General features: G+C 37.9%; 1 protein-coding gene across 1 annotated transcript in view; it reads left to right on the forward strand.

Annotated features, from left to right (window-relative positions):
- PAPPA (pappalysin 1) overlaps positions 1-27680 on the forward strand; it is a 290144-nt gene that overhangs the window by 121820 nt on the left and 140644 nt on the right. The window contains 2 exon segments of the mRNA XM_043980172.1: positions 12337-12465; positions 16442-16533. Of these exon segments, the coding sequence (XP_043836107.1) occupies positions 12337-12465; positions 16442-16533 (221 nt within the window).

A 27680-nucleotide genomic window follows, 5' to 3' on the forward strand; every position in this document is an offset into this window, starting at 1 on the left:
TTATAGCTCAATAAGTGCGTTTCTCCTACCTCAAACCCCTGGCCTTCTGACCCCTCTCCACTAACACCATGGCACATTGACTTTCTTAAAGAAAAGATTCTGTTTCTTCTCTCCCCTCTGGCAAGAAAAGAGGTCATGTCTAAGACCTCATTTCTCCAGTCTGGTAATGAAGCCTTCATCATCATAGAATCCTAGAATCTTGGAGTTGGAAAGGACCTCAAGGGGGTCACCACATCCAACTCTTGCTGTCCTGGATGGCTGCTCTGGCATGTCTTGCCTTGCTAATTTCCTACTTGAAGTACAGGACCCAGAATTAAACATAAAATTACACCATCACAGAATACTTTATATGTATGCTATTCAATTATACAAATAACTGGTATGTTCAAGAATTGGAGGGACTATTGGTATAGAAACTTCCTCCACCAACCCACCTATTATTTTAGGAGAATAGTTCTTGGGAAATTGCCTGAGGTACCTAGTGGCACAGTTGGAGAGAAACCCTGGGTTTGGAGTCAGGAAAACATGAATTCAAATCTGGTCTCAGACACTTACTAGCCGTATGACCCTGGGCAAGTCATTTAACTTCTGTTTGCCCCAATTTTCTCAACTATAAAATGTGGATAGTGATGACATCTATCTCTCAGTGCTGTGAGCAGCAAATAAGATATTTGTAAAAACCACGTAGTGCAGTGCCTGCTACATAGTAGGTGAAATATAAATGTTTATTTTCTCCTCTTCCTTTTCTTTCCCTGGGTAACAAAGAGTTTAAGTGACTTTCCTAGAGTTGGATAGATAATAAGTGCCAGTGACAATATTTGAGCCTGGGTCTTCCTCATGCCAAGTCTAACATTTTTTTGCTCTGCCACATTGCCCCCTCTTTTGTGGATCCTAGACTTGTTAGTGCAGCTATTTCTGTGGACCTGTTCTTTTGTACTCATTTATCCATTTTTTGGCAGGGAAAGTTCTATTTCATATATAGAAACACATTTGTTTTTGTTTTGAGTGGTCTAAATTGTACAGTTTTGTACATATTTTCTCTTTATTTTGTTGGGTGTCATTCCTTTGTTTCCCTAACTGGTGACAACTTCTTCAGAATCCCCAGAATTGGAAGGTATTTCACACGTCATCTTGTCCACAGGTGTCAAACTCACAGACCTCAAGAAGCAGATGGCCTGCAAAACTCACAGGCAAAACTTCCAAGTATGGCTCAAATCGATAAAAATGTAATCGGGAAATCTTTAACAAAAGAAATAAAAATACAATAAAATAGAGATAATGTTAGTTTGTAGTTTTCAAAGTCAATATACAGGCTGCCAGTATTGCTTTCTGTATGAGTTGGATACCACTGGTCTAGTCTAATTGAATAGGAATCCCTTCCATGTCTCTGATAAGTAGTTAGCCTATGCTTAAAGAATCTCAGTAAGAGGGGAAGCTAGGTGGCGCAGTGGATAGAGCACCGGCCCTGGAGTCAGGAGTACCTGAGCTCAAATCTGGCCTCAGACACTTAACACTTACTAGCTGTATGACCCTGGGCAAGTCACTTAACCCCAGATGCCCCACCAAAAAAAAAAAAAAAAGAAAAGAAAAAAAGAATCCCAGTGAGAGAACCTGTCGTCTTCCAACACTTCCACCTTTGAACAGTTCTAAATCATAGGAATTATTTCCTTTCCATAGAGCTAAATTCTTCTCTGCAGCTTTTATCCATGACTCCATTCTATCCTTTAGGAAAAAGCCAAGCAAATGTTGTCTCATAACAGACTTTAGGAGAAATCAAGTAGTGAGCTTGAAAGCCAGGCTTTGTTCCTTCCAAGAAACAATGTGGTGATGAAAATAAGGGAGAAAGGCAAACTAGTATTCTTTTTTTAAAATTCACCAAGATCATAAGGAGGATGCCTTGAGGAAATCTAAACATTTTAGAACTAGTGTAGTTTCCAGTAACATGTTGCTGATATCCATGATTTGAGCTGGATCCATTCCTGAGAGCCTCCCTCCTGACCCCCACATCTATCCAACAAAATCACTACTGATTTCTGAAATGCTGCCAGACCCAAGAATGGATGTTATACATCATAAGTGATAGCTGATATTCTTAGAGCCAGAATTAATGCCATGTTGACCAGACACAAAATATTGTTAAGTCAATTTCACTTTATTTCTAGAAGCTGGGCATCCTGATCTCTTCCTCCCCCTTGTCTGTTTCAGGCCAAGTATCTCTCATGATGAAATATGATTTTCAGGAACATTAGGGAAAGCAAAAGGGATCAGTTAAACTGACAGATCCCCCAAATCACTATCTATGGCAAAAGCTATTAATATCCCTAAAAGGTGAAGGACTATCTTTTGTAATACTGGGGCCCTTCTTCCATGTGTGTGTGGGTCAGTCTGTTGTTCCTTGAGATTAAAATATAGAATTCTCTCTAAAATAGACCTTAGTGATCATCAGTTCCCTCATCAAATAGGGAGCATCATATTAGATGATCTCTGATTGTGTATGACTATATTTAATATCATTCCACCATTTGACAGATGAAGAAACTGAGACCCAGAGAGGTGATATGATCTACTCAAAATCATACAGAAAATTTGCATAGGATCAATGCTAGGAACAGAATCCAAATGCCCCAACTCCTTTTCTTCTGTGTTTGCAGTTGTAAAAACTGAATCAATCAAGTTGCCTCTTAACAAAATTCCATGCTCCGTGCTCCATGGTAGACACTATTGCAAGTTCATTTATTTATTTATTGAAAAGTTATTATTATTTAGCCGAAAAGGATGCTTACATTTTCCTTTCATTTATTATTTCTTTTAAAACATTATTCATATCTTGTTTTTATATCACCTTTCTTTCCAAACATATCAGATTTTTACCTCAAAAAACATTATGAAGGACAAAATAGCCTCAATTATTTTGACTGTTTGTTCCTCTTTGCCACTAGGAGGGTAAAGGAGGAGAAGGAAGAGAAGGGAGGAAGGGAAGAAAGAAAGGAGGAAAGAAGGGAGGGAGACACCTCTGCCTCAGATATCTTTTGAAATGACTTCCACTTCTAAGATTCTGAATCTGTTGTCATCAGTTAGGGAAACAAAGGAATGGCACCTAGTAAGATAAAGAGAGGATATGTGAAAAGAAGGGAGGAAGGAGTTGAAAGGAAGAGGAAGAAAGGAAAAGAGAAGTGAGGAGAGGAAAGATGAACTCAAGTTTGGCAAAACCATATTGTATGGGAAGATGAATGATGCCTTATAAAGGAAGACTTTATTGGTACAAATTTTAACTATTTATATCTTACCCTGTTTGCCTAAACGTTGGTAAAATGGACTTGATTTTGGCTCTCAGTATCTCTCTGTACTCCCCTCATATACTTTCTATGTGGGTATGTCTAATTGAATGAACTAATAACTGGACAAAGCACAAAATAAAAATAGAGCCTGAGTCTTCAGTAAACATAACAATAAAGGAAATCCCTTTATAATCAGTCTTGAAAGGAGTACTTATGGGATTGAAATATGAAAATTAGAGCTATCATGAAATCTAGGCTTCTCCTTTTACTGGTAAGGGAAACGAGTCTCAGAGAAGTTAGGGGACTTTTCCAAGGACACACAGTAAGCAGCAATGTCATGACAAAGTTGGTGCCTAAAATCACTTTCTGTCATGCTTCACAGTGGGAAGGGTCTTCATGGAACTTTCAGAATTTTATAATATGTAATGAACTAGTAAAATCATCAGGCTGCAAGGAGAAGCAAATGTGGCAGAGGATTTATTTTTTCCTCCAAAGAGACATTCTAGGGTTATTTACATTGAGGTATTATTATCACAACTACTCCATTTTTTACTTTATTCTTTGTAGCAAATTCACCTAAAAGTGCACACACTCAACTATCTCTCTAGGATTACCACACATAGATCTACATATACACAAGGACAGACAGACAGACAGATACAGACAGACACACACACACCCCATCCAAAGATATTCTAAACTTTGCTCTACTTGAGCCAGGACCTCAGTTACAGCATTACTTATATAATTAAAAGTACAAGACAGCTTTATAGTGAAGTTCCCAAGCTCTACAGGTCATTATCTTCTCTTCTAGGTATGGATGTAAGCAGCTGATATTTTTTTTCCCTCCCTTCCTTGATTCTCAAAGTGTGGTCCAGGGTTCACTGGTGTCCTGAAAGAGTCCTCCAGGTGATCTCTAGTATAGTCTCCTGAAGTATTAATATCTACACCATGACAAGGTTTATACTCTGGTTTCTGGTCCAAATTAATCATTTACTTATGGTCTTTAATAAATGCCAGGCATCTCCTCATTGATGTTTCATCCAAAGCAATACCAGCATTCTCATTGATTCTGGTGAGGATTTTTCTGTTGTTATTTTTCCCTTTATAATAGGAAGTAGGAAAGAGCAGTAGGGGTAGTCAAACAATGGGGTCTTTTGCTCATGTCCAAATCTCCTGTGAATTAAAAATTTTTGAAAGCAACCTCTAAAGCAAAGCCAAACTATTCTAAAGCCAAGCTAATTGTGTACAAAGCCCATTTCAGAAAAGTTTCAGGCAGAAAGAATTCCTGAAGTGTCTGTGCCTCCTATGGGCTGAGCAGCCCCTTATCAATCAATAAACATTTGTTAAGTCCTTAGTTTGTCCCACACATGGTGCTAGATACTGTGATCCCCCAAATAAACTTGAAACAGTCCCTATTATAGAGGGGTTTCCATCTACAAAATAGGACCAGGGAAATGTTATCCATCTACCTTACAAGGTAAATGGGAAGTTATGAGGTGTATACCTTGGAAATAACAAAGTATTTTCTCTGTAAATGTGAGCCATCCTCTTTTGGGGTGTTTTTCGAGTCTCAGTCTTCTAGAAATCTCCTGTTTCTTTAAGTGAACACAGAGAGATCTGCCATTAGCAGCATCATGTCAGCTGTAGGAGAAAGTGCACAAGAAATGAGGGATCCCATTTGGCAGGGCCTAAAATCCCACGTGACTTTCCTCGACCCTTCTTTTCAAAACAAACTGAGCCTTTCAGGTTCAAGTTCTCCCTCTGCTCCTCAGGAACGTGACTTCCTGCTTCTAAGAAGTAAGGCTTACAAAAGGGCTCATAAGACTTCTTGGACATTAAATAGCTCTTACAAAACAGCATTTTGATGAGTTAAGTGTAAATGAATCAGAAACATACGGATTAAATTTTCTTAAAGAGCACATGGGTTTAAGAATTAAGGGGAAACGTACTTCCCTGACTGCACTCTGGGTTTCACCAAACCCAAAACATTAGCGGGAGGCGGGGGACGGAGGGGGGGGGGGGAGAAAAATAAAAACAACCCCCAAACACTTTTAGATGTGTTGCCAAACTTTAAAATGCTGTTGGGCTCGCCCTCTGCCAGTAATAAAATCTCTGGCCACCCAAAACAGCTACAATGAGGAACAAGAGGATTGTTTCCCTGACTAGCCAGCAATCACCAACAACTGTGTTAAGTTAGTTGCCTCTCCTTGACAGGTTGTCACTGTTCTCCTTTGCTAGGCTGTTGGCCCCATCTTGGACTTGATTTTCACACCACTCCACTTGTTTACCATGAACTATATCTGGTGTTTTGGCTCCCAGAGTCCTTGGTAATGGGTCAGTCCATGCTCTGTAATCAGGAGAAGTGTCCATCATGAGGAGAATGTTTGGAGAAGCTGTCACACATCTATTCCAGTTATATTCAGGAAAAACAAGAGTTCCTTGTCGATTTTTTTTTTCATCTTTAATGTTATCCAGGTGCGGAGTTCCCTTAACCTGTAAATGGTCTTCCTTCAGATCTTTTCCTGACACAAATACCCTTTTAAACCTTAGGGCCACTGTTTGCATGTGTTCTAATTCATAGCTTCAGATACAGACCTTTTATAATTTCCACATTGTTCCATCATTTTACACTCCCCCCACCCCCGCCCATATCTTATTTCATTTCACCAAGAAAGGAGAAAATTATTTCAATTGGTGGTAAAAGATGATTAAAACAGAATAACAAAGGCCTTGGCTGCAAACTGTTTGTTTTATTAAATTTGCTACTGTGTTTTAAATTGGTACCAGGGCAAATCTTTGGACAATTATATCAAGGCCTGCTGGAGTTAATCAGTCACATGTATATGTCTGCTACTTTCAAGGCATGGGCCCTTATAGTAAATGAGGAGAGGGACTAGACAAGAAAGAAAGGACAAGTTTCATGTTACCTGTCAGAAACCATGCTGTGTTCCACTGCCAATGTGAGGGGGTACAGATGCTCAACTCCTAGATTTTTCATTTTCCTTCCATTCCATCCAGTTCATGGGTTGGGTCTCCCTGCGGTCTACAGAAGAAATAACAGAACATGGTGTTGCAAGACAAAGGCCAATTTGCACAAACAAAGATTTCTTCTTGGCAAGGGAATTAAAAGATCACAGCTTTGCTTTAATAATTGGAACACTCAAAGTGAAACAGATTGGAGGCTTCTGCCTGATGACTTGAATTTTGGTTGAGAGGAGGCCAGCATGGAGACAGGCTATGGTCTCCAACTGCTATTGGTTGGCTGTGTTCTATGACAATGCTATACCTCCTATACCCTGGGATCTTAGAATTTGATAGCTGAGAGGGAGCTTAGTATGTTAGATCTACAAGGTACTTCAGTATATAGACTATGGAAATATATTATTGAATGTTAGAATGGCAAAGACGTTTAGATCTTATCTTTCTTAATCACCTCATGTTACAGTAGAAGGAAAAAAATTAAAACCCAGAGAAGAAAAATGTCATGTGGTGACAGCACTTAAAACTGAGGTGTTCTGGACATATCATTCAATGTTCCTGCTCCTAAGTACACCTCCATATTACTTTATAGGGAAGAAGTAGGACAAATGTATACATTACATAGTGTACACATCATGGTTGAGAGAAATAACTAGTACTGGGTCATACATAGAGTTAATGGGACAGTGAGGCCAAGAATCCAAGCCTACTGGCTCCCTCCTTTTGATGTGCTTTCCCCATATTATTCCTTCCCAAATGCTAATCCAAATACTGATGCTTCAGTTCAGTGGGTTAAAAAACAAAACCTATAGCTATGAATCTTAGTTCTATTACCTGCTTAGTCTGTGACTTTAGCCAAGGTACTTCAATTTCCTCATCTGTAAAATGAGAAAAGTTGGACTAGAGAATCTCTCAAAGTCTTTTCCAGCTCTAATACTCTAAGATTCTATAAAAAACTATAGCAGAATTATAGGACCAAGGCACTTCTCAATGAATAAGTTACCTGAACTGAATGAACAAGCAAGGAAAATCAAGTTGTCCTTTGTGAAACAGTAATACAGAAAGAGTAATAGAGTATTACAGAAAGGACAGAAATTTTAAAGAAAGAGACTAACTAGATGAGGATGTTATAAGAAGGAAACAAAGTCGGTACAATTTCAATTATTCATGTTAAATGTCCAGTAACTTTCTTTCAAGAAGATTAAGCAGTGGAACATCTGATGAGAGAAGGTTAATTGCCAGGAAATCAGAAGCACAGCATTTTTGACATAGATGAAGCCTTAGTTTCCATTTCTTTCAAATCCTTACTAGAAGCATGACTCAGCATTAAACATCCTTGATGAGTATTCATTCAGACTCTGCTCAGATACCTTTAGTAACAGGGAACTCACTGCTTCCATAAACAGCCCATGCCATTGTTAAATAGTTCAAATTATTAGGAAGTTCTCATATTGAACTGACATCTGCCTCCTTAAAAATTCATTGGTTTGAGTCCAGTCTTCTAAACCTATAAAGAATAAGTCTAATGCCTTTTCTACATGAGATATCTATGATCAAAAGACAATGACCATCCTTACCCTCCCAAATCTTCCTTGTGCCAAGCTAAACAATTCCATTTCCTTCAACTGTCCCGTACATTCTATGGGTTGAAGTTGTCTCAACACACTTTTTGTCCTCATCTGGATACACTACAGTTTCTCATTGTCTCTCCTAAAATTTCATAGTTCAGTAAAGTCTTATTTTTCCAGAACTCATGAAACCAGAAATCTCAAATAACTGGATGACTTTTTCTCCTGCAATCACTTTGATGCAAAACTGCTTAAATAAGTAAGATGATACAGGGTATATATGTCATAGGGTCAACCCAAACTCATATACACTTTATATCTATATTCCTGTGCATTGATAGCTGGTAATATTTAAGACACTGAAGTCCTTCGAGATCCTGAAAATGTCTTTAGAATGAATTATTAAAGAGCTTTTAGAATGTTCATTTCTGAGCAGTATCACTTTAGCCTGTTGACAGCAGAGGACCTTTTATAACTGTCATAAGCCAGGAACAATGTGACGAGAGTGGTATTTGAGGAAGAGTAACTTGGCACCTACATATGATGGATTGGAGGAAGGAAACACTAGGAGAAGGGAGACCAGTTAGAAGGCTTTTGTGAGAGACAACTCAGGCTTGGAATAGGGCAGTGATCTAGGGATTCTTGGGGGTCCCCAATACCCTTTCTAAAAGTCTGTGAGGTAAAAACTATTTTCATAACAATATTATAAAAGCAGGAAAATTTCATCAAATAATATCAACAATAACAACAACTAGCATTTATATAAAACCTTAAATTTGCAAAGCACTTTAGAAATATCTCATTTTATCCTTACAACAATGCTGGGAAATAGATGTTATTATTATTTCCTTTTTAGAGATGAGGAAATTGAAGCAGACAGAAGGTGACTTGCCCAGAGTCACACAACTAGTAAGTAACTGGAGTAGAATTTTAATTCAGATCTTTTTCACTCCAGGTTCAACGCTTTATAATAGTACCACCTAGTTGCCTTCATATATAGGACAAAAGCTAGAAATAGAATAAAAGTTCCATGGGAGGTCCTTAAGACTTATAAGAACATGAAATGATTTTGAGACCCAAAAGTTTTAGAACTCTGCATTGGGATAATGGTGATAAGAATGGAAAGGAGGGGATGGACAAGAGAGATTACAAAGGAAGGATCAGTAAGACATGGTTACTGACTCTGGGGGAAGGGAGGGGAGATGAAGGAAAGGAAGAATCATAGTAGCAGCATAAATCATTCCAGATGGCTTTGGGAACAGCTGAAAGGAACACTTGACACATAACATCCTTCTATTCGATGAACCATGAAATAGGTCCTAACCACTGGTAGGGGCTTTAAAGATCTCATCATCCTTCTAAGAACTGAATTCTTAGTCCTGGTTCTTGGGTGTGAAGGAATCTATGCTTCATGTGCTGTTCCTGTGACTAACTTTGATGCTAATTTAGACAAATATAATTTGGGCCCATTTATTTTTTTTCTATGAGAATTCTTGGAGCCTCAGTTGGCAGAAATGGGTTGTCTCTTCAACAATTCAAGGATTTATTGAGTACATATTTTGGTCTAGTTTCCATTTCAGGGCTCTTGTGAACAGTCACACACATATATATACTACTTCAGGATTTCAAAGGAATTTATTATTTTGTGCACTCCACCAATTCAAATTACAACCCCTCTATGCTTGGGAGATAGCTTTATGAACTTCTGTGGCTAAGAAATTAATCACCATGTGGTGATCCAGTCTAATCTAAGAAGCATTTATTAAGTGCCTACTGTATGCTAGATGCTCTTCTAAATGCTGGGGATAAAAAGCGGGGGGGGGGGGGGGAAGGCTCTCCCTTCACCCAAAGGACTTACATTCTCCTAAGGGGATACAACATGAAAATGGATAAACATATACAAATGATCAAACCTCCCAGAGCATAGTGAGGCTAGTTACTGCACAATACCGGATGATACTTGACATCAGTTAGTCAACAATCAATCAATCAACAAAAATTTATTGACCATTTACTATGTGCTGGGTACTGCATTAAACCCCAGGGATATAAATAAAAAGCAAAAACAGTTTCTGCCCTCAAGGAGCCTAAATTCTATGGGGAGATGGCTAACATATTGTATAAATAGTATGAAGTAAATGAAAATTATCATTGCAGATGATAGGCACTAGCCACTGCAGGGACCAGGCAAGGCCTCCTGTAAAAGGTGGCATTTGGTACGACTGTTGAAGAAAGCTAGATACTGCAGTAAATAGAGTGCAGGGTCTGAAGTCATGAAGACTTATCTTCATGAATTCAAATCTGGCCTCAGCCACTTCCTAGCTGTGTGACCATAGGTAAGTCATTTAACTCTGTTTGCCTCAGTTTCCTCATCTGTAAAATGAGCTGGAAAAGGAAATGGCAGACTACTCCAGTATCTTGGCTAAGAAAATCCCAAATGGGGTCATGAAGAGTCAGACATGACTGAAAAACAACCAAATGATAAGATCAATAGTAGTTCTAATCCATTTACCTTGTAAGAGAAAGCATAGGAAGAAAACCCATCTTTCCCAGAAAGATGTTTTCTCCACTTGAGTCCTTTCACACCCTTGAAAAACCAAATCATTGTTGCATTGAGAAGTGAGAGCCTGGTTCGGCCTCTGCACCTGCTATCTTGTTGGGCTTATCCAAACAGCCCCAGATCTGAGAGCAGCTGAAATAACAGATGAGTCCAAGAACTTGAGTTTTTTGACGTCCTTCTTTTGTTTATGAAATCCCACCCCCCATGATGGAATTCGGGAAGAATTCTCGTCATTATCTTTTTTGCAATTTTCCCATGCCATTTAAAGTTTTTTTTTTTTAAAGGGAAAAATGACAGTAGAATAAGAACTTTTATAATTGGCTAGAGGGGAAATACAGGGATAGGATGCTATGGTAGTCTAGTTATGGAAAATTGGTGAGTTAATTCTCTAAGGAACCACTTACTTATAGGTTTTCTCCATTAACTACTGTGGTCTTAAACTCAATTCAACAGATAATTATTAAATGCCTACTATGGACAAGGTCAGCTAGGTAGCACAATGGATAGAGTAAAAGGTGGCATTGATATTAGTGTTGAAGAAAGCTAGATGCTGCAGTAGATAGAGTGCAGGCCCTGAAGTCATGAAGACTTATTTCATGAGTTCAAATCTGGCCTCAGCCACTTCCTATCTGTGTGACCATGGGCAAGTCATTTCACCCTATTTACCTTAATTTCCTCCTCTCTAAAATGAGCTGGAGAAGGAAATGGCAAACCACTCCAGTATCTCTGCCAAGGAAACTTCAGATGGGGTCATAAAGAGTTGGGCATGATTGAAATGAATGAACAACAAAAATACATACAAAGCCTTAGGTTTGTGCAGGTGATTTAAAAATAAATATGACTGGGCCTCTTTCTCTATCCAATAGTAAATGTAAAATGCTTCCATCAGCAGATGTGAGATGTAGGATGCAAAATAATAAAAAATAATTCTTGACAGAGTCCCCTGAAATGCTAGGAGTCATAAATATATTTTCTTTCTGAGAGATCTTTTTAATATATTCCAATTGAAGTCATCTATTTCCTGAATTATGAGGAGTAGGGCAATGAAAAGAAAAAGACTAGTCCTATGCATCCTTTTGGGCTCTCTTTGGTTAGTTTCTTGACAGGATGAGATCTGGTCAAGAAAATGACAGAAATATTAGCCTGTTGTACTAGAAATGCAGCATTGATTTGTCTTCTAGTCAATCATAAAGAGTTCCAAAAAGGCTCAGAGATTGATTATGAGAAAAAGGGGACTTAGAATGACCAAATAAAAAAGGGACAAAAACAAAAAAGGGAAAGCTCTCAATTTTCCGTGTACATTAGATTACTGAATTAAAATATTTAAAGGAATGGATATTTAAAATGGGAGTGGGGAGAGGAACCTTGGTTCACATTTCTAAGTGAGAAGAAAGGGAAAGTGGAAAAAAAAGATCTACCTCAACTCATCTTCATTACATAATTAATTAAGTTCAGTATATGAAAGACCCAACAGCTCCTGGAATTTGGCAGTTAAGGCTCTCCACTCTCTGGTCCCTACTAGCTTTTCCAACTTTATCAGTCTTGATTCCCTTGACCACATACCCTTCATGCCAATCAAATTACTCTATTTGCAGCTTCTGAAATAGAGAATGTGTTTTTCTGCCTTTATAACTTTTTGGATCAGTTTGTTCCTTCAAGCTAGGCTCCACTATCTTCTCATACTAGCTTCTGATGCTGAGATCTTCCTTATCCTTCAAGACCCAAGTGATTCTTATGTCACCTCTTCCATGTAGCCTCCTTGCATCACCTCAAGAAGGCATAAACTCTCTGTCTTCTGATCTCTGCTAACTTTGTACCAGTTGAAATTTGCTAATAAGTGAATTGAATGGTCATCTAAATTTCAAGAAAAAAACGAGCATCTATGGTTGAATCCAGTCTGAGCTCCCTTTTCTGCCACGTCTTTAATCTTCTTCTTTGTCCTTCCCAGGGAGCTGAGCCATGGCAGTACATATAAGTACCAGATTGTCACCATTTCTGGTACAGAGGAGAGTGAGCCTTCACCCACAGCCACATATATACATGGAAGTGGCTACTGTGGAGATGGAATCATACAAAAGTAAGTAGAATAGTGTATCTTGTTTGAAGTCATGGTACTTCCACAAACTCAAAACCACAAAAGAAACACTCATGTGTTCACTGGAATTCAGATCTTTTTTACCTCTGGTGGAAAAACTAAATGGAGTTTATTGACAACCTCTAAAATACATCATGGAAGTTTATTCTAACTAACAAGAAAAGCAGCATGGCAGCGGGCAAAGGACTCTGGATATGAAGTCAGAAGACTTGGTTCTAACCCCAGCCCTATCATTAATTTATACCTCACAATCCTGGACTTCATTTGAAAATGAGAGGTTTAGACTAGATGACCTCTGAGGTTCCTCTCAACTCTAAATCTATGGAGATTGAACTGGTGACCTCCAAGATTCCTCCCAACTATTTCACTTTGCAGAAGAATTCATATCACAGCAAATAAGAGTCAATATAGATCTTAAGCAATCCTGATGAATTTTAAATTAGACAACCAGAGTTTAAATCCATTTTCTTCCATTTATGACCTGCACAGATGTACCACTTGAGTAACTTAGTGTCTAAGATATAACTTCTAGGTCAGTGGTTTCAAATAGAAATGGGGGCCAATAAACCATAAAAAGGGATCCTTGCAAGATACATATTGACTTAGGAAACCACAAATTAATATTACTTATTTTATTGTATGTTATATATTTTATTAAATGTTTCCTAATTACATTTTAATCTGGTTCAGGCTGTGCTTGGGAATCTTGTGGGCTGCATGTTTGATACCTCAGTCCTAAGTCATAGGATCATAAACTTAAAGCTGTAAGGTGTCTTAGAGGATATTGATGGGGAGATTCCTCCCCCTTCCACTTTATAAGTGTGAGGAAACTGAGACACAGAGAAGAAAAGTGACTTGCCAAGGGTCCCATAGCTATTTTCTGATATAGAATTTGAACTCATATTTTCCTGACACCAAATGTAGCACTTTAGCTAATATGTCATGCTATCTTTCATGTATACATATGATATCTAGATTTATAGCTATATCTATAGCAAAATAGCAAATTGATTTAAAATTTTTTAAATTAATTTTTAATTTTTTTCAGTAAATCAATTTTTATGCTAACTGGTAGATACACTTAACCATCTCACATTATTATATCTTCTGGGTTTTTTTTTTGGGGGGGGGGGCAATGACTTGCCCAGGATCGCACAGCCAGAAAGTGTCAAGTGTCTGAGGCAGGATTTGAACTCAGGTCCTTCTGAATCCAGGGCCAGTGCTTTATCCACTACACCACCTAGCTGCCCCACACATTATTATATATTGCTTAATCTAATAAGATGCATTAGTCTCCTGCAACTCCTGAGGACCATCTACCTTATGCTGTGATTTTGTTTACTGGAAGGAGTATATACAGTAGCAAATTCAGTTGTCCATGAAATATAAATGTTTTTCATGAAGAGAAGATGTAGTTGGGGCGTGAATTGGAGATGAGGAGCCGACCTGCATGTGTGCTTAGGTTTGGAGAAGCTAGCTCATGATAACAACAAAACAAAACTTTTCCTATGTAGTCCACAAAATAGATAAATGGCATTGAGATAATCCCTACTTGGCTAACATGGCATATGTTAAGCACAGTGATCTCAAAGCAACTTGGAACACAAGGCTGGGTTCATGTCTAACTGGCTTTTTAACCCATAGCAGACAGAGTGGGAATACCTAGTCAAAGCATTCCATAAAGAAAGGCTATGAGGGCCATTTGTAAAAGAGAGTAGATCAATACTAATTTCCTCAGTTATTTCCAGGGTTAATGGGAATCATTTACCCTGCTGGTCAGATACCTTTACAGAATGATAAGCATTTACTAGTGTTAATTGTGGAGTGAAAGACAACTTCTTCAGCCCCTACAATACTATGGGTCCCAGCTGACTGGTAGAGGGTAGGCAGTAGGTCTCATAGGAAATCATTCAAACAGTTGATGGGAATTCCATCTTGATAAAGGGAGTAGTAGTCTCCAGATGTATGTCAGTTACCTAGTCTCCTAATGTATGTCAGTTACCTAGTCTCCTAATTACCTTCTTTGGTCAATTCAGATACCATTGATCCAGTTCTGTCTGACTTGGAACTTAAAAAACAAAATGAAACAAAACAAAACAAAAAACACACCCTAGGTATTTAATAATAACCATGGAGTGGTCTGTAAAGTTCCATTCTGCTCAAAACTGTTATGAATTTTCTCATAGAAACAGTAGTAATCTATGGCCTCTGAGCTCTAGCAGTCAGGAAAATAATGGAAGTAACTGGGAATGCAACAATTTTATAGAAAATGAGGTAGAAATCTGAGAAAGAGGAGAAATAAACTGATGGATTAAATTAAAGAGGAAAAGAAAAAAATGGGGGCAAAAGCTCACACTACCATTTTATCAGAGTTTCCTAAACAAGATGGAGGCAAAGGAGAATGGTAAATTCATTGACATCAATATCTAGTTGTGATGTTTAAAATCTAAATTGTGGTCGCCTTAAATCAGAAGCTTCAGCACCAGTCTTTAGGCATTAAACATTTATTAAAGCATAGAGGTATTCACAAGGAGTTAAGAAAAAGAAGTCCTACCTAGCCTAGAGTTCCAGCCTGGTTGGGTTCTTCCTGAAGTCCTCCTCCATGAGCCTGCTTTAATCAGGAACACCCTAGCAAGCTGTTTGTGGAAGCTTTTTATAGATCTGGAACAGAGGTGGTCCTTACACACTGCTTCAAGATGATTGGTTGGCATCATCCAAATCCATTGGCTTTGTAGGTGTTCTCAAGTTGAGTTCACAGTCTAGTTTCTGAGAACAATACCTTCTTAAGGGATAGCCAGGTGTGATTACAATCCAATTAACTTGAAGTAGGCTTAATCAGCAGTCAATCACTCTCACTTGATTCAATCAGTATAGATTAATCTCCAGGTGGGTCTTTGAGTATCTGCTAAATCCCATTATTCCATCACATTCCCCACTTTATTTCTTCTAGGAACAGGTGTTCCTAGATGAAACATAGCCTAACCTATTCATTTTACTGAGAAAGAAACTAAGTGGTGACTTATCTAAGGTCACACAGCTACTTTTTAAGTACTTAAAATATGTAAGAAAGCACTGGAGCTAAGAATTCTTAGCTCTTTTTGTAGTGACAAAGACATAGAAACTAAGGGGGTTCATAGTATATGAATATAATGGAAAACTATTGTGCTGTAAGAAATGAACACACATTTATTAATCGTCTATTATGTAAGTCATTATGCTAGGATCTGAGGCTATAAAAACAAAAAGAAAAGTGTCTGTCCTCCAGGAATTTATATTCTCCTTGGTTGTTTATAATCTGGAAAACCTTGAAATGATTAAAAATAGCCAGAATTGGTGGGTTGAGTGGGATGTTTTGGGTCAAATTCCTCAGAGATAACAAGACCCAAAGTTGACTGGAAAGAGTACTTATAGCATCAGTATAATCAGAGACTCAAGGTTCAAATCCCACCTCTGCCCACTGCTACATCCATGACCACGGACAAGTCATTTCCTTGGGCTTCATTTTCCACATTTATAAAACATGGAGTTGGACAAGATAGCCATAGAGGTTCCTTCATGCACCAAAACTCTGGTATTATAACTATAATCTAGTAAGGGAGATAATGACATTAAGGCCCTTGGAGGCAAATGGGTATACACACATATGCATATATATACATAAGTGTGTATAGTCTTTAATTATATACTATATTAAGTCTAGGGGCTAGGAACAGAACCAAGGTATCTTAATTCCAGTGTAATGTAGAATAGACAGTGTGTTATGCTGGACCTAGAATTGGGTTGATCGTCTGAATATCTATATTTGAATTCCAATGCACTATGACTTTGGTCAAGTCAGTTTACCTCTACTGAGTGCCTTTTCCTCATCTGTAAAACAAGAAGGTTAAACTATGTACACTCTAAAGTCTATCAAACTGCTTCTGTTAGACCTATTCCTCTTTCATATCCTTATCCACAGACACCTGGGAGAAGAGTGTGATGATATGAATAAGATCAATGGTGATGGCTGTTCTCTCTTCTGTCGAAAGGAACTCTACTTCAATTGCATTGGTAAGTCTAGTCCTTCTGAGGCTTTCAGGAGGGGACTCTGGGCAACCCTAGACCTTCTCTTGCCTTCTGTTGATACCCTGTGACGGTAGCTATAACATTTGCAGTGATTCAGTAGCTTTATTTGTAAAGCAAATACCCCATTTTCACCTTTTTAGTAATTCTAATGGAAAATTGATTTTTATCAGCATTTGTCCCTCTCTGAGGTCTTGGTGTTGGTTTAATTTGGCTCAGGAATGTTTTCCCCTTGCTGGTGAATACAAGGAGGGGTAGGGTTTGGAGGGAGAACAATCCTGGAATGGAAGCTGGACTTGCTACAGATGAGGTCACATCTCCTTTGAGATGCAAATCAATACTAAAGATCAAAGTTTCACCAGATAATTCCCTCTGAAAGAGCTGAAAACTAATCTGCAATTTTCCCCCTCCTTGATTACCAAATATAACATTCTCAGTTTCCTCATCTATAAAATGAGGGTGTTGACTTAAATGACGTCCAAGGTATCTTTCTCCCCCACCACCCATTTATGATTGTATAAATTCCAATCAAACAGCTAGTAACTGTGTAAGTGTTCGAGGTAGGATCTGAATTTAGGTCTCCTGACTTCAAGTCCAGTACTCTACTGAGCTACATGGTCTTGGTTGGTAGCCTCACTTATCTTCAGTGATACATAAAAGAAAAGTTAGCCAGACTATTTTGGGTTCAGAAAATGTGAATTTCAACCTCTCAAGGATACTAACACTGTCTTCCAGTAACCTACAGACTAGGATGCCATATTTACATGTATGACAGATTGGGAAGTAGGCAGCCTAAATCAAGCTGTGTCTCTACCACTAACTTGATGTGTGACCTTAGTCAAGTCACTCTCAAATTTCTGTGCCTCACTGCCCATCAACATCAGCAAAATGAGGGTGCTGGACTAGATAATTCATCATTCTTCACAGGAGAATGTGCTTTTATTGTTAGAAACTGTCTCATCCTGCCATGCATCCAACCTCACTGATTCTCTTCTTGTTTTTTCCAATTAAGTTGTTCTGTTAAACAAACACTACCAGCAAGCCCTGTTAGGAAAGACAGGGCTCCTCTCCTAGCAGTGTGGAAATTATCTTGTCTTTTTATAACTTATGACAACAGGACCTGAGCCACTCAGTTAGAAAGCATGGTATCAGTGAAAAGAAAGCTCCCACTGACAGGCACTGGCCGTGGTTATTGTTTTCTAGAGCAAAAAGTGGGTTGGAAATTCATTTTCTAACACCCTGATGTCATAAATATGGACACGTTACTGATAAAAGCTGAGAAGAGAATGCAATAGGAAATTAGTCAGCCAAAGTAGGAAGTTTCCAAAAGGTTTTTTTTTTCTTCCCCTCCCCCCGTGGTAAGAGATATTGAAACAGTCCCAGAGAAATGCCACAGACTGAATGGGGCTTAATAAGTTTAGGTAGATAATCATTTTTTTCCCCAGAGCAATCACTAAAGATCTTGTTTCCTTTTTGATTTATGAACATATTCTTTATGCCATGATGATGATTCCTTGGGGACAACTTTACCAAACACTATTGGATGTTCAAATGCCTTTAGAACACTAAAGAATTGAACTGACCTATTTCTCCTGGTTTATTAAGTATAAGGAGCTCTAAACTAGAAATTAGTGGCTTGAATTCTGCCATTAACTTTTTGAGTAACCTTCAGGGTGCTTTTTCACTTCTCTGGGCCTCAGTATGTTGTCAAATTAGATGGCCTCCAAGCACCTTCTAGATTTTAACTTCTACTCTCTGAAATATTCTGTTGTCCAAGGTGTCTGCCAGCTCTGACAATGTTTGGTTTTTTGTTTTGTTTTGTTTTGGTTTTAGTGAGGCAATTGGAGTTAAGTGGACTTGCCCAGGGTCACATAGCTAGTAAGTGTCAAGTGTCTGAGGCCGGATTTGAACTCAGGTACTCCTGATTCCAGGGCCGGTACTCTATCCATTGTGCCACCTAGCTGCCCCTTCTGACAATGTTTTAAGATAACTTACATTTCTAACTTAATCTTATGATTTTACTGTTCAGTATTTTTATTTCTTTTCCCAGTGGCATTTAGACAGAAAGAGTCCTGGGACAAGATGATATCCTGCTACTATTTTTTTTAAATAATAATTATTCTACAAACTTTTGCACAGATGATTGCAATAGTTTATGTGAGAAGTGATGTAGAATTGAACTAGGATATGTAGAGAAGTGAAAAATACAAAAAGATGCAATGGAGATAGAATTAATAAGACTTGGCAACTGAGGGAATATGAGAGTTAAGGGAAGAAGTGGAGTGGAGGAGGATACTGAGGCTGTGAATCTGTATGTATGGAAGGATAGGGCTACCACTGAAAGATATGAGTAAATTCAGAAGAGAAGTAGTTTTTGGAGAAATGATAATGAATTTTGTTTTAAAGATTCCAATGGGATATCCAGTGCTAAATGTCCAAGCAATTGATTATTATGACTGAAGTTCAGGAGAGATACTAGGGGTAGATTTATAGAACAGGGAACCATCTGCAAAGAAATGTTAATTGAACCCATGGTAGGTGATGACGAAAGAGAGAGAAAACCTAAAATGGAACCTTGGGGTCAACCCATAGTTAGGGGGCAAACTATCATTGATTATACAGCAAAAGATACGAGCAAGGGGCAGTAAGACAGGTAGCAGGACACCCAAAGGAGAGCAATGTCCTGGAAACCCAAGGTGGAAAGAGTATCCAAGAAATATTTATCTGTGTCAGGAGAGATTTTAGAAAATTGCCTGAGGGCACTGAGAAATAAGTGACTTACTAGTATGTGTCAGAGGTAGGACCCAAACTCAGGTTCTCCTGAGCCCAAAGTCAGGTATCTATAAACCGTGTCATGCTCACTTGCTATCATTATCATTCATTTTAATAACAACTTTAGCTTACATTAATGTACTGTTACAAAGTTTATAATACACTTTCCTGACAATAATCCAGTGAGGATGTTATAGTTATAAGACTGAAAAGCTTCTGTTCTCCTGAGTTGATCCATATCCATAACCATATCTATCATTATCATCATCATCATGGTTTTTCATTAAAAATAAAACATGTGCCTGGGACTTCAGGACAAAAGGTCACCATATTTATATTCCTGGGCCCTAGTCCACACCTGTGTGATAGCCCCCAAAGTCATAATATTTTCTAATACCATTAAGAAAATATCATGGGGGCAGCTAGGTGGCGTAGTGGATGGAGCACCGGCCCTGGATTCAGGAGGACCTGAGTTCTGATCCGACCTTAGACGCTTAACACATAACTGGCTGTGTGACCCTGGGCAAGCCACTTGACCCCAATTGCCTCACCAAAAAAAAAAAAAGAAAGAAAGAAAGAAAATATCATTTCTTTTTTCTTTTCTTTTTCTTTCTTTATTTCCCCCAGGGCAATGAGGGTTAGGTGACTTGCCCAGGGTAACACAGCTAGTAAGTGCCAAGTGTCTGAAGCTGGATTTGAACTCAGGTCCTCCTGAATCCAGGGCCGGTGCTTTATCCACTGTGCCACCTTACTGCCCTGAAAATAACATTTCTAATACCATTAAGAAATTCTGTTAAGAAAACAAACAGGGGGCAGCTAGGTGGCACAGTGGATAGAGCACCAGCCCTGGAGTCAGGAGTACCTGAGTTCAAATCTGGCCTCAGACACTTAACACTTACTAGCTGTGTGACCCTGGGCAAGTCACTTAACCCCAATTGCCTCACTAAAAAAAAAAGAAAAAGAAAAAGAAAACAAACGGCCGGCGGGGGGGGGGGGGGCAGCAAGGTAGCAGAGTAGATAAGCACCCGGCCCCTGAATTCAGGAGGACCTGAGTTCAAATTTTACCTCAGACACTTGACATTTACAAGCTGTGTGACCCTGGGCAGGTCACTTAACCCTCATTGCCCCCACCAAAACAAAACAAAACAAACAAAAAAAAAAAACCACCAAAAAAGAAAAAAGAAAACAAACAGATTTTTGCCAGTTCCTGTTCCCTTGTCTGTTGCCGGTCCTATTCTCAGTACCTGACCCACTCTCAGTATTTGTCTGCTTCTCTGTCTATGTTTCAGACACAACCTTCCAACCACTGAGCTGGATATGTGCTGATAAGTCCACCTTCAACTTATCTTATTCAGTTTCTTTCCCTTTTCCCATAGCCCTCCAGGCTCTCTGAGTGAGGCAGATAAGGTGGGATCAATCTACTTTCCCATCCCTCATCACATCATGAGAGGTGACAGATCTGTGTGGTCCCCTCTCTTAGATTGTCTTGGCCTCCTCTGAGGAAGTTGAGAAAGCAAAACAAGATTAATAGTGTTTCTTTTCTGGAGATAGTCTAATAGGATCTTAGAAAAACAATGAAGAAAAACAAAATAGCGTCTGGGATTGGGGGGAGAATTAGGGGTAGGTTGGAGGTAGAGGGTATCATTATCTTTAGAGTTATGTTTATTATTATCATTTATAATAATTATTATAGTGTTGACATTGATATTATTATTTACAATAAGTATATTGTTAATATTAATGATATTGTTTATAAAATATTATTTATTAATAATGTTATTTATAGTTATTATTAGTTTAAAATATAGACTCATTATTGAGCAGATATATATAAGCACAGAAACGTACATGTACTCTCTCACACACACACAAAAAACATTTTCATTTTTAAAAAAAAAAATCTATTCGCAATTTTCTCTACAGAAAAAAAAAAAGGCAGCATGATCTAGAATGAGCATTGACTATAGCGTCAGAGAACTTGGGTTTGAATCTAGTCTGCATAACTCATAGCTGATCTAAGGCAAGAAAGTTCCCATCCTGCACCTTCATTTCCTCACTTGTAAAGCAGTGCTGAGGAATGGATCAGTGATCACTAGGGTGGCCCCTTCTAGCTCTGAATTCTATGACTGGGGATTTGGAGACATGGGTCCCAGTTGTTATTCTGCAGGTTTACTCACCTCTATAATCTTGTGCAACCACACTTTCTCTTTCTAGGACCATTTTTTTCATCTACAAGAGAGTTTTTCAGTTCCCAGTTAGTAGTCTGTGACCCTTTCCTCAAATTTAGTAACTTTCATTTCAATAGCTTAAATTTCACTTTGGGTCAGAAATTAGAAATTTTCCTCTTTGTTTTGCCTCCACTCCTACTATTATGTCACAGCAGGAAATGTAAGTGAAGGAATGTTCAAATAAGCCTGTTTTTCATAGCTCATGAAAACGACAACTTTTAATTATTGTTGTTGTTCAATTGTTCAGTCTTATCTGACTATTTGTGACCCTGTGGACCATATCACACAAGGCCCTTCTGTCCTCCACACTATCCATGGGGTTTTTTTGGCAAGCATACTGGAGTGGTTTGCCATTTCTTTCTCTAGTGGATTATCTATTGTCAGAACTCTCTATGATGACCTGTCTGTTTTGGGTAATCCTGAAGGGAATAGCTCATAGTTTCCTTTGAACTACATGATCCCCTCTGCCGTGACAAGGCAGTGATCTATGAGAAGTTATCACTCTCTAAATACACCAACGGATTGTATCCTGCCCCCAGCCTGGTTCTGGAGCTTGAAGCAATAATAAATTTTGGGTTTGTATTTTGACAGTTTGTCCTCCCAGGCATTTTAATGAGAGCAGACTAATTTGTTTTAGCACAGGATAACTCGAAAATTAGTCTCATTTGAAAATAAACTCCTAGCCAGAATTTAAATAGTCAGAGGGAGTTAGTCAAATATAGTGGAAAGAGCATTGAGCTTCAGTAGATTTGGGTTTTGACTTTGACTCTATCATGAATTCACTGTAATACCTTGGGCAAGTTACCTCCCTCTCTGGGACTCAATTGACCTCTTTTAGATAATCTTTCAGATTCTTTCCAACTTATCCTACTTTCTAAATTAAAAGGTCCTTTAACATTCTACCTTCTGCTCTTTCTGTTCTTTCATTCTGTGTTCTATGAAATTTGCTTTATTGTATTTTGCCCACATTGGGAACCAGGAGAGACAATGCCTTTCCTAGGTTTTCATCTCATACCCCTTTAATACTAGCTGTTATCAGTTCCTTAGAAAGCACTGAGTACCACTGAAATCCCACCACAATTGCTTACCTTTATTTCTTTAATCTATCTTTTGTTTTTACATCACCTACATTTTCCAATGTATCCCTCCTAGAAAATTATCTCTTATACCAAAGGGGGAAACAAAAAAATAAAATAAAACAAAATAGTTCAGCAAAATAAATCAACACATCAAAACTTTTACATTATGTGTAATATTACACATCATAGTCTCTCACCTCTTCAAGGAAAACAAGGTGTCTTCTCATATTCTTGACCATTATGATTTCATAGCATTCATTTATGTTTATTTTGCTATTATTATTTGCATTTACATTATAGTAGACAGTATGCATTGTTTTCCTGGTTCTGCTTAGTTCACTCTTCATAAATTGATACAATTCTTCCAATGGCTTTTTTGTGTTCACCATATTCATTCTTTCTTTTAGAACAGAATATTCTATTTTATGCATTTTCTGCCTTAATTTTAAAGGATTCAACCATGTTGTCATCAATTTTCCATCTCTCAGAAACTGCTTTTAGGTTTTTCATACCTTAATTCTTCCATTTATATATATTATAGCTAGTTTCAGCTCTCTAATCTTATTTTTTTTAAGGTTATTTTAGGGAGGATAGATTTTAAAGTTTGGATAAGAAGCAAATTATATGTGTGAGCTGTGTAATACAAAGGAGTTAACTGACCTGAAGTAAATTGAAATATTGAATGAAGGATAGAGTCCTAATGTTATTCCGCTTTTAAAAAATTTGGGTTACAGGGTAGTATATTAAAAATAAACCAATGGGGGGCAGCTAGGTGGCAGAGTGGATGGAGCACCGGCCCTGGATTCAGGAGGACCTGAGTTCAAATCTGATCTCGGACACTTAACACTTACTAGCTGTGTGACTCTGAGCAAGTCACTTAACCCCCAATTGCCTCACCAAAACAAATAAATAAATGAATGAATGAATGAATGAATGAATGAATGGGTCATATTTTGACAGCATGGGAAATAATTCTATGCATTTATCCCCTCCCCTCCCCCCTTCTCCCATAGGGACACTAAGAGAAACAATTGTATGCCTTTGATGTTGGCATTCCTTTCTCAGTCAAATGCTTTAAGATCATGTCTTATTTACAAATTTATCCTCATACCCTAATTGATGTAGCGACTCAGTATTCTCATTGACCAGAAATATCCAGAAATCTTACTATCTTAAAGGTGCCTGGTGCCATCACTGATACGAAAATACTTGGCATTTTGGTTGATCCAGATATCTAACCCTTTCATTAACCTAGACAACTTGCACCTTCATTGAGCTTAAGATACTGAGAAATAACATCAACTTCAACATTCAGTATCCTCATTGACTAAAGATGACCCATACTTATTATCCCTTATACCTAGTGAGTAGCAGATTGATTAGAAGCTTCATTGACTTAAAGACCCCCAGAACTCTCACTGACTGAACATGTCCAGTACTCTCTTCAGCCTGAAGACAAGTTGTACTAAATACCTCTTGCACTTTCATTTATTTAAATGTCTTGCATTCTCATTTACCAAGGCTCAAGAATAGTCTTATTGACTGAACAATGATCAATACCATTTTTTAATCTCAAATTGATCCAAAGATACCTTAGAAAGAAGACCCTATCACTGACCCTATCACTGAAACTGTGCTAAGATTTCTTCATTATATTGGAAATATTTATAGTAATCATTCAAAGGGACATAAAATAAGATCCAGGAATTCATTGGTATGAATTGAATGTGGTACAATGTAAAGAGTATTAGCTATTGTGTCAGAGGACTTGAGTTCAAATTTTGACTGCCACTTAATAACTTTGTGACCTTGGGCAAATCAAACAACTTATCTTGGCCTCAGTTCCCTCATCTGTAAAAACAAAAGGGGGGGGGGTGGCTTGTACTAAATGGCTTTTAAGGGTCCTTCCAGCTCTAAACTATCATCTGTGAATGGTTATGAGAAGAAAGAATTATATAGCAGAAAATCATTGGATTTAGTCAGCAAATGTGAGTGTTGCCACTATTTGTGTGATTCATGAAAAGTCATTTTACTTCAATGAGCTTTAATTACCCTATTTGTAAAATGAGTACTTTTAGCACCCATTTCACAGGGTTATTAGGAGGAAAGTGTTTTACAAATCTTAAAGTATTTAATAAATAACAGTTTTATTATTCCTTGAAATTGGATGATCTCAGTGCAAATCCTGGTCTTACCAGTTGCTTACCTGTCTGACCTTAGGCAATTCAATTCGATTATTTGATAAGTACTCACTGTATTCAAGACATTCTCACTTACCCTTTCTGAGCCTTACTTTCCCTCACCTGCAGAAATGTAGAATTTTGGTTTTGTTTCTTCCAACTAGAAAATCCCCATTATTCTGTGACCTGGATTAGAATACTACCTCTGACACTTAATAGTTGAATGCCCAAGTAAGTCATTTCACCTTTTGAGTTAAGATTTTCTTACCTGTAAAATTGGGAATCATGATCCTTGAGTTCCCTTCTTCACAGTGTTAATGTAGGAAGGAAAAGTGCTTTGTACTTGTGAAGGACCTTATAACTTTATATTTCTATAGTATAGTAGAAATGGTAGTTACTATTGTTTGTTGTAGTCGTTACTAAAATTCCCTGTAATGGTTGTAATACGGGAATAGTAGCATTCAGGGAACATATTAGAGTTGAGTTTAGATTACAAGGCCTATACACTGAAAAGATAACTGACAATATAAGGCAGCAGACGAGAAGGTGCAATGAATGATCAAGACAGCAAGTGCTAAAGGGGTCAGAAACCAGAGAAATAGTGGCACAGTAGGCACTGAGCTTGGAATCAGGAACACTCATCTTCATGAGTTCAAATCCAGCCTCAGACACTTAACTAACTGTGTGATTCTGGGCCACACAATCCTGTTTGCCTCAGTTCCTCATCTGTAAAATGAGCTGGAGAAGGAATTGGCAAACTACTTCAGTATTTTTTGCCAAGAAAACCCCAAAATGGGGTCACAGAGAGTCAAACACTACTGAACAACAAAGAAGTTAGGGGTAAGGGAAGAGGGAAGGATCACTGTGTGGTAACGAGGTCAGGGAAAGCTGCCCAGAAAAGGTGGCAAGATTCAAATAGGCAGAGTGGAGTTTGGACAAGGGAGGCTAGAGAAAAGATGAGCAAAAACGTGAGTGGAAATAACAAAGTATGTGCAGGAGACATTAAGAAGACCAACATGACTGGAATTAAAATTGTATAGGTAAAGTGGGGTGAGATCATAGAAAGTTCTAAATACCAGTCTGAGAAGTTTAGCATCTATCCTATAAAACAATGGGGAGGTTTTTGAAAGGTGTTTTGTTTTGGCACAGAAGGTTGATATTAGAAGTGGTTTATTAAGCTGATAACCTCTTCTAAGTGAGATATTCTTTTTCTCCCAGTTTGATTTTTTTTGTTGTTTTAGAAATAGTTTCAAGCATATTTTGTCTTTTGTTTTTATATCATTATCACCTTCCAATAATTGCCCCCATCTCCCCAATATAGGTACTTTCTTTAGGGAAAAACAAAACTAAAACCTGTGTCTATTTTTAACTTTCAAAATCAGTTAAAAGTCCATACTCAAATTATCCATAATACTTAAATAAATGCTGCAAGTCTTTCAATTTACCATTGGCTAGGTTTTTTTTATAAAACTGGGTTCTTCTTAGTATGATTATCATCTCTACTTTGCTAGTTTACCACCAGTCTGATACTTAGATAGATAGAAGATAGAATAGTTGGGCTCTACTTCTAAATCTTATTACTTTTTGTGATTGTCTTCCTTTTATCTTATTTATTTACTTATTTATTTTTGTGGGGAAATGGGGGTTAAGTGACTTGCCCAGGGTCACACAGCTAGTAAGTGTCAAATGTCTGAGGCAGGATTTGAACTCAGGTACTCCTGAAACCAGGGCCGGTGCCTTATCCACTGCGCCACCTAGCTGCCCCCGTCTTCCCTTTATCTTAATATATTCCCAAGCAAGGAATATAGAAGTCAAATTTAGTGATACTCTAACACAGGGCTTCTTAAAACTTTTTCTACTCACTACCCCCTTTTCTCCCCCCCAAATTTTTACACAACTATGGGTATATAGGTATATAAAATAGGTATATATAACCTTTTACTGTTGCCAGTTTTCAGGACCCCCACATTCAGTTATATGACCCCATTTAAGAAGCTTTGCTAAAACATATTATGGTCAACTTGGAAATTGCTAGAAGAGAGAAATGTCAGATCAGTCTGATTGGAGGGGAGATGTAGAGAACCAAGGATCTTTAGTCTGGAAAAGATTTGGGGTATGATGATAGTGATAGCTCTCCCCGAATATCTCTGAAGGGCTATTATGTAAAAGAGGGAACACAGATGTGTTTTGTGAAGTTCCTGGAGGCAAAGCTAGAACCGATGAGTGATGATTAATTACAGGAAGACAAGCATCAGCTCAAAATGAGGAATGATTTCTTCAAAGAATTAGGATGTCCAATGAGATGGAACATGTGAAGTAGTGAATTCATTTGAATTAGAAGTATCCGAGCAGAAGCTTGATATGATATTCTCTCAGAGATGTTATATAGGGGTTTCCTGCATGAGATGGGAAATTGGAATGAAATCTGTTTTGTGATTCAAAGCAACTATGCTGGTGTGAGAAACTCAGAATATTTTGAGTTTAAAAAAAGCGATTTTATGACTTTAAGACATCAAAACATCCCCTTTCTCTATAATCCCTCAAGAAAATGCCTAGTGATCCCATGTAAACTCACTACCAACTATGACAACCCTTGCTACAGAAATATAATATTTAAGAATCCTCAATTGTTTTAGAAATTTCTCATATCTGAGGAGGCACAAATAAGAATTTCCATGGAATATATAAAACCATCACTACCCATACAGTCATTTGTCAATCAAAACAGTTTTATTGTGCCTCCTTACTACTTCCCCAAGGGGATCTCATGTACTTTCCTTAACTTTATCAATAATCTAAAAGTTATGGATTGACTGCTGGAGTAATCTTTGTTTTGTGCACTTATAGAAAGAACACTGGATTTGGAGTCAGGAGAT

The sequence above is a fragment of the Dromiciops gliroides genome, chromosome 2, assembly GCF_019393635.1.
Source record: "Dromiciops gliroides isolate mDroGli1 chromosome 2, mDroGli1.pri, whole genome shotgun sequence".
Taxonomy (NCBI): Eukaryota; Metazoa; Chordata; class Mammalia; order Microbiotheria; family Microbiotheriidae; genus Dromiciops; species Dromiciops gliroides.